The 14,001-nt window shown below is 40.0% G+C and overlaps 1 protein-coding gene across 1 annotated transcript in view; it reads right to left on the reverse strand.

Annotated features, from left to right (window-relative positions):
• Positions 1 to 14,001, reverse strand: part of COL28A1 (collagen type XXVIII alpha 1 chain) — a 153,076-nt gene that overhangs the window by 45,471 nt on the left and 93,604 nt on the right. Inside the window, 2 exon segments of the mRNA XM_024131457.2 lie at positions 11,601 to 11,644; positions 13,695 to 13,763. Coding sequence (XP_023987225.1) covers positions 11,601 to 11,644; positions 13,695 to 13,763 — 113 coding nt within the window.

Below are 14,001 nucleotides of genomic sequence, written 5' to 3' on the forward strand. Positions count from 1 at the left end.
TTTCATTTCTTTTTATGGCTGAGTAATATTCCATTGTATATATGTGCCACATCTTCTTTTCCCTCCATCCATTTTTTGATTGGGTTGTTTTTTTGATATTGAACTCCATGAACTGTTTGTATATTCTGGAGATTAATCCTTTGAATGTTGCTTCATTTGCAAATATTTTCTTCCATTCTAAGGGTTGTCTATATTAAAGCATGTATGTGGAATCTAGAAAAGTGGTACAGATGAAGCTAGTTCCGGGGCAGGAATAGAGAGGTAGAGAATGTAGAGAATGGATGTGTAGACATGGGGGGAAGAGGAGGGTGAGATGAACTGGGAGATTAGGTTTGACATAAATATACTACCATGTGTAAAATAGATAGCTAGTGGGAACCTGCTGTATAGCACAGGGAGCTCAGCTTGGTGCTCTGTGATGACCTAGATGGGTGGAATGGGGGTGGTGGGTGGGAGGGAGGTCCAAGAGGGAGAGGATATATGTATACCTATAGCTGATTCACTTCATTGTACAGCAGAAACTAACACAACATTGTAAAGCAATTATACTCTAATTAAAAAAAAAAAAAGAAACAAAGTCCCTGCTCTCAAAGAGCTTCTTTTACCAGAAGACAGATGATAAACAAAGAAGCAAATATTTTCAGATGGTAATAGTGCTATGAAAACAATAAAATGGGACAATATTATAGAGTGATTGAGAATGGGCTAGGGATGGGATGGTGTGGTCAGACATGGTCTCACTAAGGAGATAACATCTGAGCTAAGATTTACATGAGGACAAGAATCCAGCCATGTCAAATGCCAAGGTAGGAGAAACAACAGTGCAGAAGCCCTGCAGAAGGAATGAACTTTGTTTTTGGAAAACAGAAAGAAAACCAGAGTGCCTTGATAGTATTGAGTGAGATAAAGGAAGATGCAAGATAAAATCAGAGAGGTAAGCAGCATCCAGATCATATTCAGCCTTTTAGAGGTTTTCTTTCCTTTCCTTCTCTTTTTTTTCTCTCTTTCAACTTATAAATATTATCGAAACACTTTAGAGGTTTTTTAAGCAAGGAGGGGATATAATCTGGATTTTTTTTTTTCTAAAAGAATATCTATATAGAATGATTATGTGGACTTAAAAAACTCAAATAGGGCTTCCCTGGTGGTGCAGTGGTTGAGAGTCCGCCTGCCGATTCAGGGGACACAGGTTCGTGCCCCGGTCCGGGAGGATCCCACATGCCGCGGAGCAGCTGGGCCCGTGAGGCATGGCCGCTGAGCCTGCGCGTCCGGAGCCTGTGCTCCGCAACGGGAGAGGCCACAACAGAAGGAGGCCCGCCTACCGCAAAAGAAAAAACAAAAACAAAACTCAAATAGAACGTCTAGAAATAAAATATATAATTGAAGCTAACAATTCGATGAACTGGTTAAACAACAAATTTAGCACAGAGGAAGAAAGATTTAGTTGACTGTAAAATAGACTAGAAAAATATCAGCCAGAATGTAACTCGGAAAGACAAGATTGAAAATATGAAAGGACTGATATGTAGAAGGCAAGAATGAAAAGGTTTAACTAATTGCACTTCCAGAAAGGCAGAAACAGCAGGGGATGGAAGACTGGATCGGATTACTTCAGATTACTTAATGAAAGATAAGGCAGAGAATTTCAGAAATAATTTTAAAAATCCTGGTCCACAAAATCAGGAATTCTAACAACTCTTAAGCAAAATAAATAAAAAGAAATCTGCATCTAAATACATCATAGTGAAACTGCCCAACACCAGATAAAAAGAGAAACCCTTAAAAACCATAGAGAAAAGGACAAATTACCACCAATGGAATAGCTAAACCAACAGGTAACATTGACACCAAAGGATGGGAAAATCTCCTATGCACTGAGAGGAAAACTGTGTACCTAGAATTCTATACTCAGAAAAATATATTTTAAGCAGATATTAAGGAGAAATAAATATATTTAGTTTCAGGCAAACAAAAATGGAGAGAGGTTGTACTAGTAGAATTTCCCTGCCAAAGGAAATTCTGAAAAATCCAAGTCAGGCAGAAGGAGAATGGTTCCAGTATGAGATGCAAGATGGATTAAAGAGGAAGAGACTAGAAAATATGTGGATAAATCTAAATAAACAGCAATCATATAAAAATGTCTTGAAGGATTTAAAATTAAAATATAAAACCACAATAATAATATTAGGGTAGGGGTAAATGGAATTAAAGTGTTCTAAGTTATTGTAGTAACCAGAAAGTTGGTATGGATATTTCATAAGGCAAGTGTGAATATTTTTAGGAGTAAGTATTGAAAAAAGAGGAAGAAAATGTGTAAATTCCTAACTAGTAAAGGGGAAAATGCCACAGTTAAATTAATAAATCTTTAAAATGGAAAGACAAGATTAAAAAAATGAAACATAGAATAAGTGGGACAAATAGTTTGAAATTTGAGGGTAGAAATAAATTTTAAAAGTTCACTAGTGGGACTTCCCTGGTGGTCCAGTGGTAAAGAATCCGCCTTACAATGCAGGGGACATGGGTTCAATCCCTGGTCAGGGAACTAAGATCCCACATGCCACAGGACAACTAAGCCTGTGCGCCACAAGTACTGAGCATGCTTGCCTCAGCTAGAGAGCCCGCGTGCTGCAAACTACAGAGCCCATGTGCTCTGGAACCCGCATGACACAGCTACAGAGCCCATGCTCCCTGGAGTCTGTGCACCACAACCAGAGAGAAGCTTATATGCCACAACTAGAGAGAAACCAGTGTGCCGCAACTAAAGTTCCCGCATGCCTCAATGAAGATCCCGCAAGCCGCAACTAAGACCTGATGCAGCCAAAAATAAATTAAATAAATAAATAAATAATAAATCTTAAAAAAAAAAATAGTTCACTAGTTACATTAAATGTAAATGAATTAATGCTCCTGGCAAAAGAGAAACATTGTCAGACTGGAGTTTTAAAAATCCAAATACTTGTTGTCTAAAGGAAACATGTAAAGTAAGAGGATACAAAAAGGCAGAAGTAAAAGGATGAAAGTAGAATACCAGGAAAATTTAAAAGACAGTAACTACATTAATTTCAGGTTAGTAGAAACTTTAAGGCCAAAAGCATTATTAACCATAGCATCCTAAAGAATTCACCATAACCAATTTCTTTATTTCAATTCACCATAACCAATTTTCTTTATTTCCCTTTCTCCTTTTTCTTCCTAATTCTCTCTCTCTCTGTCTTAGAGGCAGATAATTTTGTTGCCTGTTTTTCTCTATTTCAGTACTCTTTGCTCTTCTCTTGGTTTCCTAGGGCAGAGTGCACACCAGTTGGACCCATGATTCCCATTATGATAATGTGAGAAGCAGTTCTAAAGAATTATTGTTTGAAGACTTTTTCATAGGATGAAAGAGATTGTACTGGGGTTAGGCTGATCACCTGTCAGTTTGGGCCACCAACACCCATAGACTCCACAGTCTGCTTTTTTAGGGATTCTGTGAGTGATCTTGAACAGGTAACTTACCTCATTTCTCCTCACTTGTTATATTTAAAATAAGAAGTCATATCTGCAACTAGATAAGCAAAGACGCTGATAATAAAAAGCCAATAATTATAAAGTTCTTAAGATGTCTGTAAAAGCAATAAAAAGTTTAGATTACAGACCAGTTGGCCACTCACTGACTTGTCACAGAAGTTTGCAGTACAAAAGAGTATGTAGTTCAACCACCCAAACCGGAAAGGACTTGATAAGCCTTTGAATGTGTGACTAGTATAGTGGTTATAACAGCTTCGCCCCACAGCAGCTACGCATGCCAGCCCAGATCCTGCTATAATTCCTAGCCTTATGCCTGGTGATTGATTTCAAAATGTCACCAAGTACAACCCCTGGCTTCGGACAGAACTGTGCTCAGGGAAAAAGAAGTACTTTTTATGCTTCTTTCTTTTAAAAAATTTTAGATTATCAAGAAAAAAGACCTCACAGTACTTATCTCACCTCTCAAAGGGCCAACTTTACATCGCAAGGTGCAAATAAAAGTTTTGAGTGGCATTTAATTTTGAAAGTGTTAAACTGATCTTTTTCCTCTCTCTGACGTCTACCTTGACTTGATTACTACCCAAAACACATGATTATTTCAGGGAGGCCGCCTGGAGGAGTAGCTGTGAGCAACCTTGGTTCATGACTTAACATCTCTGTGCCCTAGTTTCCTAAAGCCTACCTCATAGGCTGGTGAGGCTTGCATAAGATAACACATGGAATTTAGAGAATATAATATGGCCCTAGATCTCTCCCCAGGCTCAAAGCTCTGAGTAGTAAAGATGTCTCTTACCTTGCTGAATAGAGAAGGGAAAACATATATACTAGTAACTTATTTCTAACCAAGCATTGAGAAGTGGGAAAAAGATAAAATACATTTTATAAATTTTTAACAGTGAAAGTCATGGGCTATCAAGATGGTTGCAGCAACTAAGGGTAATTTATCCATGTCCTTTACTCAACTTGGTTTTATATGGACAATATCTGTTACAAGGATGAAAAGAGATACATATATAGTATTTACATCTTTGTAAATTAGACAGATATGAACAGGTGGGCAGGAGGCAGGGAGGAAGGAAAGGGAGAGAAAAACAATCTAAAATGGCCGCATGCTCACATAATTATAAATTATGTAGTACTATAGCAAAATGACTAGTTTTAGCATATAACTGCTCAAATGAAATCTTTCATATAATTTTCTAACTTAAAATATTTTTTTTAAATATTCAGCATCAGCATATGGCATTAGATACTGTCTTATCTTTATTACCAAGTCTTTTGTCCTTTTGACTTTCCTTTCAAAGTTGGGGAAACCATATTAAACCTTGGGGCAGGATACAATACATACTTTGGAAAAAATGATTTAGAAAATAGTTTTTCCTTTTAGGTTCATAGTAGTGTAAGGAGTCTGGTAGATATCAAACAGACTTCTGTGATGGCCACTAGTCACTGAGCAGGGCCTTGTTCATGGTAACTAGACAATAAATATAAGCTGGTAATGATGATTCAAGCCCCACTAAATTAAGAGCCTAACATTTCCATTCCAATTCTGATTGGGGAAATAGGCTATTAAAAAAGGACATTTTAATAATGAGATTAACAGAGGAAAATGCCATACCATATCCTCAGATTCAGATTCAGAAATTCAAAAAAAGGATACCATCCTGTTTCCTAATTGGCTTGAAGGAATGAAAGCTCCTTGGCCCAGGAGGAAAATGAAAGCATGAACCAGTAAGTGAGATATACAAATGGGCTCAGAGCCAGCCCCAGTTAATAAATGCAAAACTTTCCCTGACCTATTCAACGTATAGTTTAGAGAATATTATGGGATCAGTGCTTTTAGCTTGGTTTGTAACCCATGTAATTATTTTTAATTTGGTTTAAAAAGTAATAAAATGTATAAAGTGTATGTATATGTATAGCTTATTCACTTTGTTATACAGCAGAAACTAACACACCATTGTAAAGCAATTATACTCCAATAAAGATTTTTTTAAAAAAAGAAGAATAAATAAAAGGTATAAAAGTATGAAGATGACTTCAATGTCTGAAAATAGGTTTGTGGACTTCGATGACCAGAATCAATTTTAGCCACAGCCCTCCACTGCCACAGGCATTTTGACAGGTGTAATCCCAAAACAACAAACTATTTTAAGGTTTAAACTCTCAGATGGTTCTGATGACTCCTTTCTACATAGAGGAATAATTATGGGAATTTGAAAATTACAATACAGGAAAGTATTAGAAGTTATTTCAAAGATGGTTTCTGGCATAAAGACACACAATCTATGTTATGCTGTCAACTATATACCTTATTGTTTCAATTTAATTTCTAAGGTGTGCTCAGTTTGAATGCAGTGATCATACTATTACCAAGGGTGGTTTTGTTTTCTATTTTTGATGCTGTTGTTAGATCGTGGTCAGGAGGAGGAAAGAAAACTTTAAATTGAAACACCAGAAACTCACCATATTAAAATGTGTGTGTGTGTGTGTGTGTGTGTGTGTGTGTGTGTGTGTATTGCTCCCTTAGTAATATTAATACATCATATGCATGGTTGTGAATTGAGAAGACTAGAAAAACTTCCCAATGTCAATACATCTTAGCCTTTCTGCAGGTATTTGAAACTTAGTGTTTATTGAACCCACCCCTGACTTTTTATAAGTGAGACTCTTTTTTCCCCTTAAGTCATTTATTTCAATGAATAAATCATTTCTGTTTGGCCTTTAGGGAGGGCAATTTCCCATGCTGTAATAGGTCCACTCTAATCAAAAATCTAGTCATATGGATTCTGGAAACACTTTCAATGTGATCAGGTCACAGGTGGGAGCCAAATGGAAAGCTGGCAGGCTCCCTGTGAGATTTCCACCTCAGCATGCTGACATCTGTCAAGCTTCAGCCTTTCTGGTAGAGGGACACCAGAAGGTGGCCCACATACTTGATGCAGTTAAAAGAGCACATGGAATTTACAGAACCACAGTTACTTAAATATAGTTGAAAAAACAAACAAAAAACTACCTAAGAAATGACATTAACCTTAAACATTGAGCCAAGAATCTTACAAAGTTCTGGGTTCTACTCTGAATTGCTAATCAGAGAGCTTTGGTGGGAGAAGCTGTTTTCTTTCTGGCTGTCCCTATGCAAGCTGGACTGACTCACCCATCATCACACCCCTGCTGATTTCCAATGCTACTGGCATCCCATGTAATCCCCTAGGACTCCAACCCTTCCCTTATTCTCCACCTGAGCCTAATCGCTGGCTTCTCTGTCTCCTGATATGAGGTTCATTGTATCAGCTCTGCTTCCCTCCTCCGATGCCATCCCTGCCTCTCTCCAGCCTTTCGACCACAGCTCTCCTGCCAGGTTTCAGGTGTCCCTCATCCTTTGGCCCTGGCTCTGTAAAAGACAAGAATGAGCATTTCTTGTTTGTTTCCTGGTCTCACTAAACCCCAAGCCTGCTCTGCTTCTTTGGCTGGTTGGTACTCAGCCTGTCTACTCAAGGCAGTTTCTAAATTATCCAGTGGTACTTCTGATGTTTCTTGAAATAAGAAGATAGCAAGACTCTGAGGGGTTTTTTTTTTTTTTTTCTTTTTTTTTAAGATAGGATAAAAAGAATGATAAAGCTGAACCCAGTCCTTGTAAGCCAGATCACTGTGCCCGACAGTATCAGGAGAGTGACAGGCATTCTGGAAGTTGCCATGGAGACCACTCTTGTTTTCTGTTTTCTTCTGGAAGCACCAACATACTTCAGAATAACATATAGCTTTTAAATTTCCATCTTTCCTGGAGGCAGGTTAAATTTTTCATGGCAATTGCCAGCTCTTTACCAAACCCCTGGTTCCCCTTCTTTCTGGTCACACAGTTAGACTACCTTTCCATGAGACTAGTTTTCCACTAAAATGTGGGCAGAGGTGCTGTGTGTCACCTCTTGGCTAAGACTCTTAAGAAGCAGGTGTGCCTCTTCCACACTCTCCCCTTTCTGCTTGCTGGGTGTAAGTGGTAAAGGGGCCCATCCAATGGAGGACACATGAATGGAAGTTGAGGTTCTCTGAAATTCTATGTGGAAGAAAATTGCCCACCAGTTAGGAAGACTCCCATTGGCCTGCCATGTGAACAGAAACCTCTGTTGTGTTTGACCCATTATACATTTGGTGGTCTTTTTGGTACAGGTGCCAGGCCTACACTAATTAATGCAACCAATATTTTATGTTTTAGAGCATTACATCACATGACTGTCAAAATTCTGGGCCTTCATTCTGGAAAATATAAGAGGGACTAGTAGAAAAGGAAGGGAAGCAAGAAGAAATTATAATGGGAATAACTACAAACATTTATTGCATGTGTAACCATGTGTCAACCTTGTTTTAGATACATTACACATACTGTCTCATTTAATTTCATTTATTCCTCATAACAACTTTAGAAAATAGTACTATTATTATCCTCACTATCATTATTCCTCAGATGTGGAAACTGAGGCAGAGGTGTAGTACTCAGGAAGCCATGATTCAAATCTGTTGACTCCATAGCCCAGGCTCTGGTTGAGTATCCACTACCATGTACTAGGCAGTTTGTACAATTTTATCTTTACAACACCTTGTAAAATAGGCTTTATTATCCCCATTTTAAAGACGAGTACGTTTTAAGGTTCGACAAAGATAAATAAGGTGTGCAAGCTTACACAACTAGACAGATTCAGGCAGAGGTCCGAGTGGCTCTCAAGCTCATTCTCTTTCCATCAGATCATTAAGATCAAAATCTAGATCGAGGGAAGAGGTCATTGGGACTAAGTTTGCCTCCATTTCTGGGCCCCAGGATTCTCGGAAGTTGATCTGTTAGCTCTGTGACCATGGAACCACTGCAGTCATCACACTTTGTCAACTTTGGAGACACTGGGATTTCTACCAGGTAGTGTTCACTGGATTCCCCCAGCACGTCATTGAGGCTGTTTGTTCACACTGATAACAAACTGGCGAGGTCTGAAATATCAGTCAGCCCATCCTTTGCCACAACCGAAACACAGGGAGCGTTTCCTCAGCCAGTAAGAGATCAGTCATGTTCAGGCCTAAACAGAGAATGGAAGCCAGTGGCATGGAAGCTCATTTTTGTAATGAATGAAGGGTTTATGCATAGCAGGAGTCATAGTCCAGTCCACACATCTGTTTCAGAAACTCCTAAGGTAATGGAGGGCCATCAGGAATCCTATTTTTATAAGGACCTCCTGATCCTCTGAGAATGTCAGGGCTGATCAGGCCACAGGAACTGACTTGAACAAAGATGGAGAGAGGAAAACAGGCACAGCTCCTGAGTAGAAATGACGGGGGAGAAGCCATTTCTGTCTGTCCTCATACTTGGCTTTTTAACCTGGATGACCCATCCTCTCTTTCCATCTCTCTTGGCCCTTCAAGGGCTAGATGACACATCAAGCAATCCCTCAAGACCAAGCCCCAGCCCTTCTCCCTCCTGACTTAATCTGAGGATTACTGGCATATCTAGGGAAAATGGTCAGTGCTGGAGGCTCACGTGGGACAAGATGGTGGCATCGTGTAACCTCCTGACCTACGCTGTGAACCCGAATGGCCAAGGCCACCTTGGGACAAAAGAGCCACGGTCTTGTATTCATCCATACAATCAGTAGACATGTGTGGTTGAGAAAAAGCACTGAGGCCCCTGGAGGAGCTGGATCTCCTCTGCAGCATGGAGCAGCTGGGCCACAGTGGGGACTGCAGAGCAATGGCAAGTCTTGTCTAAATACCTGCCCGATCATGTCACCCTGCTCTTTCAGTTGCCCTTAGGATTAAGACCACTCATTACTGTGGCCTATAGGACCCTACAGGGCTCTTGCCTACCCCTGTAACCCAATTCATTTCACCGTGCCACCCCTCCATATGCTCTGAAGCTCAAAAAGTGATTATTTTATGTCTAACCCCATAAGGACAGAATTCACATCTTTTTACTCATTGTTTTGTGATGCACTTAGCCTATTTCCCTGACATAGATGGTGCTCAGTCAGTATTGGTTGGTTTGTTGGTTGGCCGGTCTGTTGGTTGGCTGAATGAATAACTGACTGAAAAGTCAATATTCTAGCAACGAAGTTAGGTCAGTGCTCGAGCAAATCACTTCTGTGATTGCAGCCCGAGCCCTTATTTTCCCCGTGGTTGGGATGGCATAGAGAGACGGGGTACAAGTCAGGCCCTGATGTTAAAGGTTAACAACAAGGGCGTCCATCATAGTCTCACCAACAGACGTACCAATTAAAGCAAGTTTCACTGATTCAAATGGATTTTAGAAAGGGGTGTGAAATAAATTCAACAAAGGAACATAAGAAATGAAATTTCACTAAATATGTAGCCTTAAAATGACTCAGAGGAACACCACCAATTCGATTTTTCAGTTCCCTCCCTTTTGCAGTGATGGTACAAGCCAGGGTCAGACAAACGAGGTAGGCATCCTAAGGGATGTTGCCAACAGGATGCCAGGCTGTCTAGAGAGGTTTTGTGAGGCAGCCTTGGTCAAGGCTCACTGCCAAGTAGCATCGGGCCACAACCCTCAGTGGAGAAAAGGTTATCTCATTTCTGATAGGACTGGATACGTGGCAGTTTTCATTTTGGTTCTTTCCTTATTATGGTAGATTTCCCACCATAGTTTCACTCAGGAGGGACTTTGAACGTGGCATAACCTGGAGGGCATAAGGAAGAGCAGAGTTGGTAAGGATAAGTTAAGTGCAGCCCAAGAGGCCCCTATGTAAATAAGGAAATAGTTCCCAGATAACAAAGGGAAAAAGCTGGCACAGGATTTAACAAGGTAGTGATAATGAACTCACAGCACATGTGAACTGAGCTTGGTGACCAGCCGGCGGTCAATTATGGGTTCATTGCTAAAGCAAACGCATAAATACAAAACTGTCTTTTAACTGTAGAATTGAAAGATTAAGTACGAAAGATGCTGTTTACAAGGAAGCAGGTTTTTGCTGTATTTTCCTGTGCTTGTTCACTATCAGCAGTATTAACTGGCCTTTGCTTGGATACTCAGCCTGAAAGGTGAGCAACTGTTATGTAAAAGGCCTGCAGTGGAAGCCCTAGACTCTGTGTGATAGATTGGAAGATTTATCACAGATTCAATGAGTTTTGCTCTTGACAAAGCTCACTCTTAACACAGGTAGGTGGTTTAATTTCAGCACAGCATTTTCACATTTATTATCTTCAGCTCCTACTGTCTCCTGCTTACGAAGAAATTCTGCTATCTGAAAAAGAGTTTATTTTGAATGCTTCCCCTTTTTTAGAGCCAATATCAATTAGCCAGGAGGGAATTATTTTTGAAGCTTAACCACAGAAGTTTATTTGGGGGTTAACAAATAGAATGAGAGGGAGCCAGTAACAAAATAAAAAAAAATCATATTAGAAGTAGAAGAGGGAATTGTTTGAAATTACACAGCAGACTGTAGATGCCAAATTTTGTCTACTGAGACAGGGGAGACCCTGGGAGTCCCATCTTGATAGATAGGCTTGTCATGGCTGAGACAGAAATCAAGCAGAATGGGTGGTGGTGAACTCAGGTAGCACAGAGTCAGGGTTCTCACCTGGATGCTCAGGAGAATCATGTGGGGGGCTTTTAAACCCACAGTACTCAAGCTCTACCCCCAGAGATTCAGATTTCCTTCTTCTGGGGTAGGGCAGCAGCATTATTCAAAAGCTCCCTGGGTGAGTCCATTGTGAGCTAAAACTGGGAACTTGGGAAGCCCTGGGCAAAGAACAGAGGCTACAGGTGAGGAAGGTAAGGGAGACAGAACACATGCGGTGGGGCACAGACTCTCCGTTCAGCTCAGAAACCGGAGGAACGGCAAACCACTGTAACCGTTCAATTTTTCTCCAAGCTTCTTATGTAATGATTAGCGTTTGTGAAGCTGTCGGACTTACACCATGTTTCCACTTTTGGATGATGCCTCTAGAAACTGCTAAGCTTACATTAAGTCCATTTCATAATAGTCGTATTTTGTATTATCCACAACCTCTTCTCCCCATCGCCCTGGTGAATTGAGAGGCGACCCTGGCACACTCCTGTTCACTTAGTTTGTTTCCTTGTAATCCATAGCCAGGGGGGGCCAGGAGCCCCAGGCAAGCCTTTCTGCCCAGTATCACCCTGTTAGAAGACAGAGAGAAATCGGAGAGAAGGTTAAGGAGATTTAGAAAGAAACAACAGACTACTGCTCTCAGCTACATTCTCACTTCAGTCTGATGAAGACCTACATCCACACCGCCCATATTGATATAAAGTAGTGTTTTCACAAAAATTTCAAGCCACAGAATCCTTTGCAAAAATTTTACATGTAATCCAGTTGTAAAGAGATAAGGCAGAGCTGCTTGGCGTAAGCAGAAGCGTTGGACCCGTGGCCTCGTCTGCTTGGGCTCCTCCAAGCTGCTCTACCGTCAAACCCCTAGAACACCAGGGGTTCGAAGACCACTCATACCTAATTCTATGTAGACTTCACTGTGTTGCTCCATTTCAATAGGGCATATTCATTCACAGGGGTTGCAGTTAAAGATTCAGCAGCTCTTGATGTGGATCAGAGTTGAATTTTTAAGAAAATATGTAAATGAAGCAAAATGGGCATCATTTCCCAGTATATGTTCCTTACAGCTTAAGTTGACCCCATGTTTCTTGAGGAAAGACTTCTGTGATCAAATAAGACTGGAAAATGTTCTACACCACGGTATGAATATATTAAAGCCTCTAAGAAGTCCCACAATAGAAAGATTAGTTTAACTTTGTTTATTCCAGAAGTTCCCAAATTAACATTTTTTAAACATCTTTTATTGGCGTATAATTGCTTTACAATGGTGTGTTAGTTTCTGCTTTACAACAAAGTGAATCAGTTCCAAATTAACATTTTGATGAAACAAACTTTGAGAAATCCTGAGTTAATAAAAGTTACTGTATAAGTCAGTCTTTTTCTTCCAATATGGGAAAAAGCTTTATTTTTTTCTGATTGTAAGGGGAACTCATTGGAAAAAAAAAAAAAGTAGAAAAAGAAATAAAAATGACAAAGAAGAAAAAAAAATAGACCCATCATTGCATCACCCAGTGATAAAAACTACTAACATCTTGGAGGGATCTTTATCCATATAAAGGGATCTGTAAGGTTAAGAAATAGCCCACTGTCAAAATGGAGTTGATGGACAAAAATGGATAAACTAAGTATCTTGGTAATTCTAGGATCCTCAGTCAAATCTCTGACTCATAAAGCCCTTTCCCTTTCCTCTCTGATAATAGGATTCTAATTCACTTCTGTGCATTTTGGATGTAAATATACGTGTTTGACATTTGAATTTGTGATGGGTGGCTCGCTGAAACCTGTTTGCCCTATGAACGTGCCTGATACTTTACCTTCCTTTTTGAACAAATCAAAGGAATATTTGTTAAGCAAATGAGTGAACAATTGAAACAGGGCTCCTCAACCTCAGCATAATTAACATTTTGAGCTGGATAATTCTTCACTATGGGAGGCTGTCCTGTGCATTGAAGGGTGTTGTTTAGCAGCATCCTTGGCGTCTACCCACTAGATGCCAGTAGCACTCCTTCCCCAGTGTGACGTAACGACCCAAAATGATTCCAGACACTGCCAGATGTCCCCCTGGGGTGGAGAGGGGAAGACAAAATCTCCCTCATTGAGAAACACTGGATTAAAAGAATAAAAGGATAAATAATCACCAAATTGGAGGCAACAAAAGGAAGAGAAATAGAAGTGAGAGCAAAGGGAGCCAAAGGAAGTTCCTCTCACCTTCCACGGGGACAGTAAATCAGGCCCTTGCACTGGGGACAGAGTGGACTGCGTGCACAGCACGCAATAGATCCATCAGCTGGTGTCCTGTTAAAAGGCGACCTGAGGCACCTCTGGCCAAAGTAAACACGTGCTTCTTAATGATGGCACAGCCTCTAAGGAACCTGGGAATACTTTGAGCACTTTGCAATCACTTTTTAAAAAGACATTAACTTTCTAATTTCTTTGGGGGACGCGAATGGCCTTATAAACCTAAATGTTCTATTTTACTGAAAGTTCACATGATATGAGAAAATAAGACTCTTCATCAACAATCAAGAAAAAACTAAGTCAGCGTCAGAATGAGCACTTCCTATGCATCGTCATGGGTGGTACCTGACCCTCACCCAGAGCACAGACCTGAGGACTCACCTTTGGCCCTTGGGTTCTTATGCCCCGAGGCCCAGGGAGGCCTGGAGGGCCTCTGACACCAGGCTCTCCCTGAAAGGCACAATGAATGACAAGTTATTGATTAAAAGAAACTTTATGTTGTATGATATTTCATAAAATTTCATATTTCATGTTAAAATATTTCATATGAATTTTCATATTCAGAAATATATTTTAAAATCCCAAACCCTTGAATTTGACTAAGATCATAATTGAGCCCTTTTCTTCCATATCACTTTTTTTTTTTTTTTTTTTTTTTTTTTTTTTTTTTTTGTGGTACTCGGGCCTC

Source organism: Physeter macrocephalus, chromosome 5 (assembly GCF_002837175.3).
Source record: "Physeter macrocephalus isolate SW-GA chromosome 5, ASM283717v5, whole genome shotgun sequence".
In the NCBI taxonomy this organism is placed as follows: Eukaryota; Metazoa; Chordata; class Mammalia; order Artiodactyla; family Physeteridae; genus Physeter; species Physeter macrocephalus.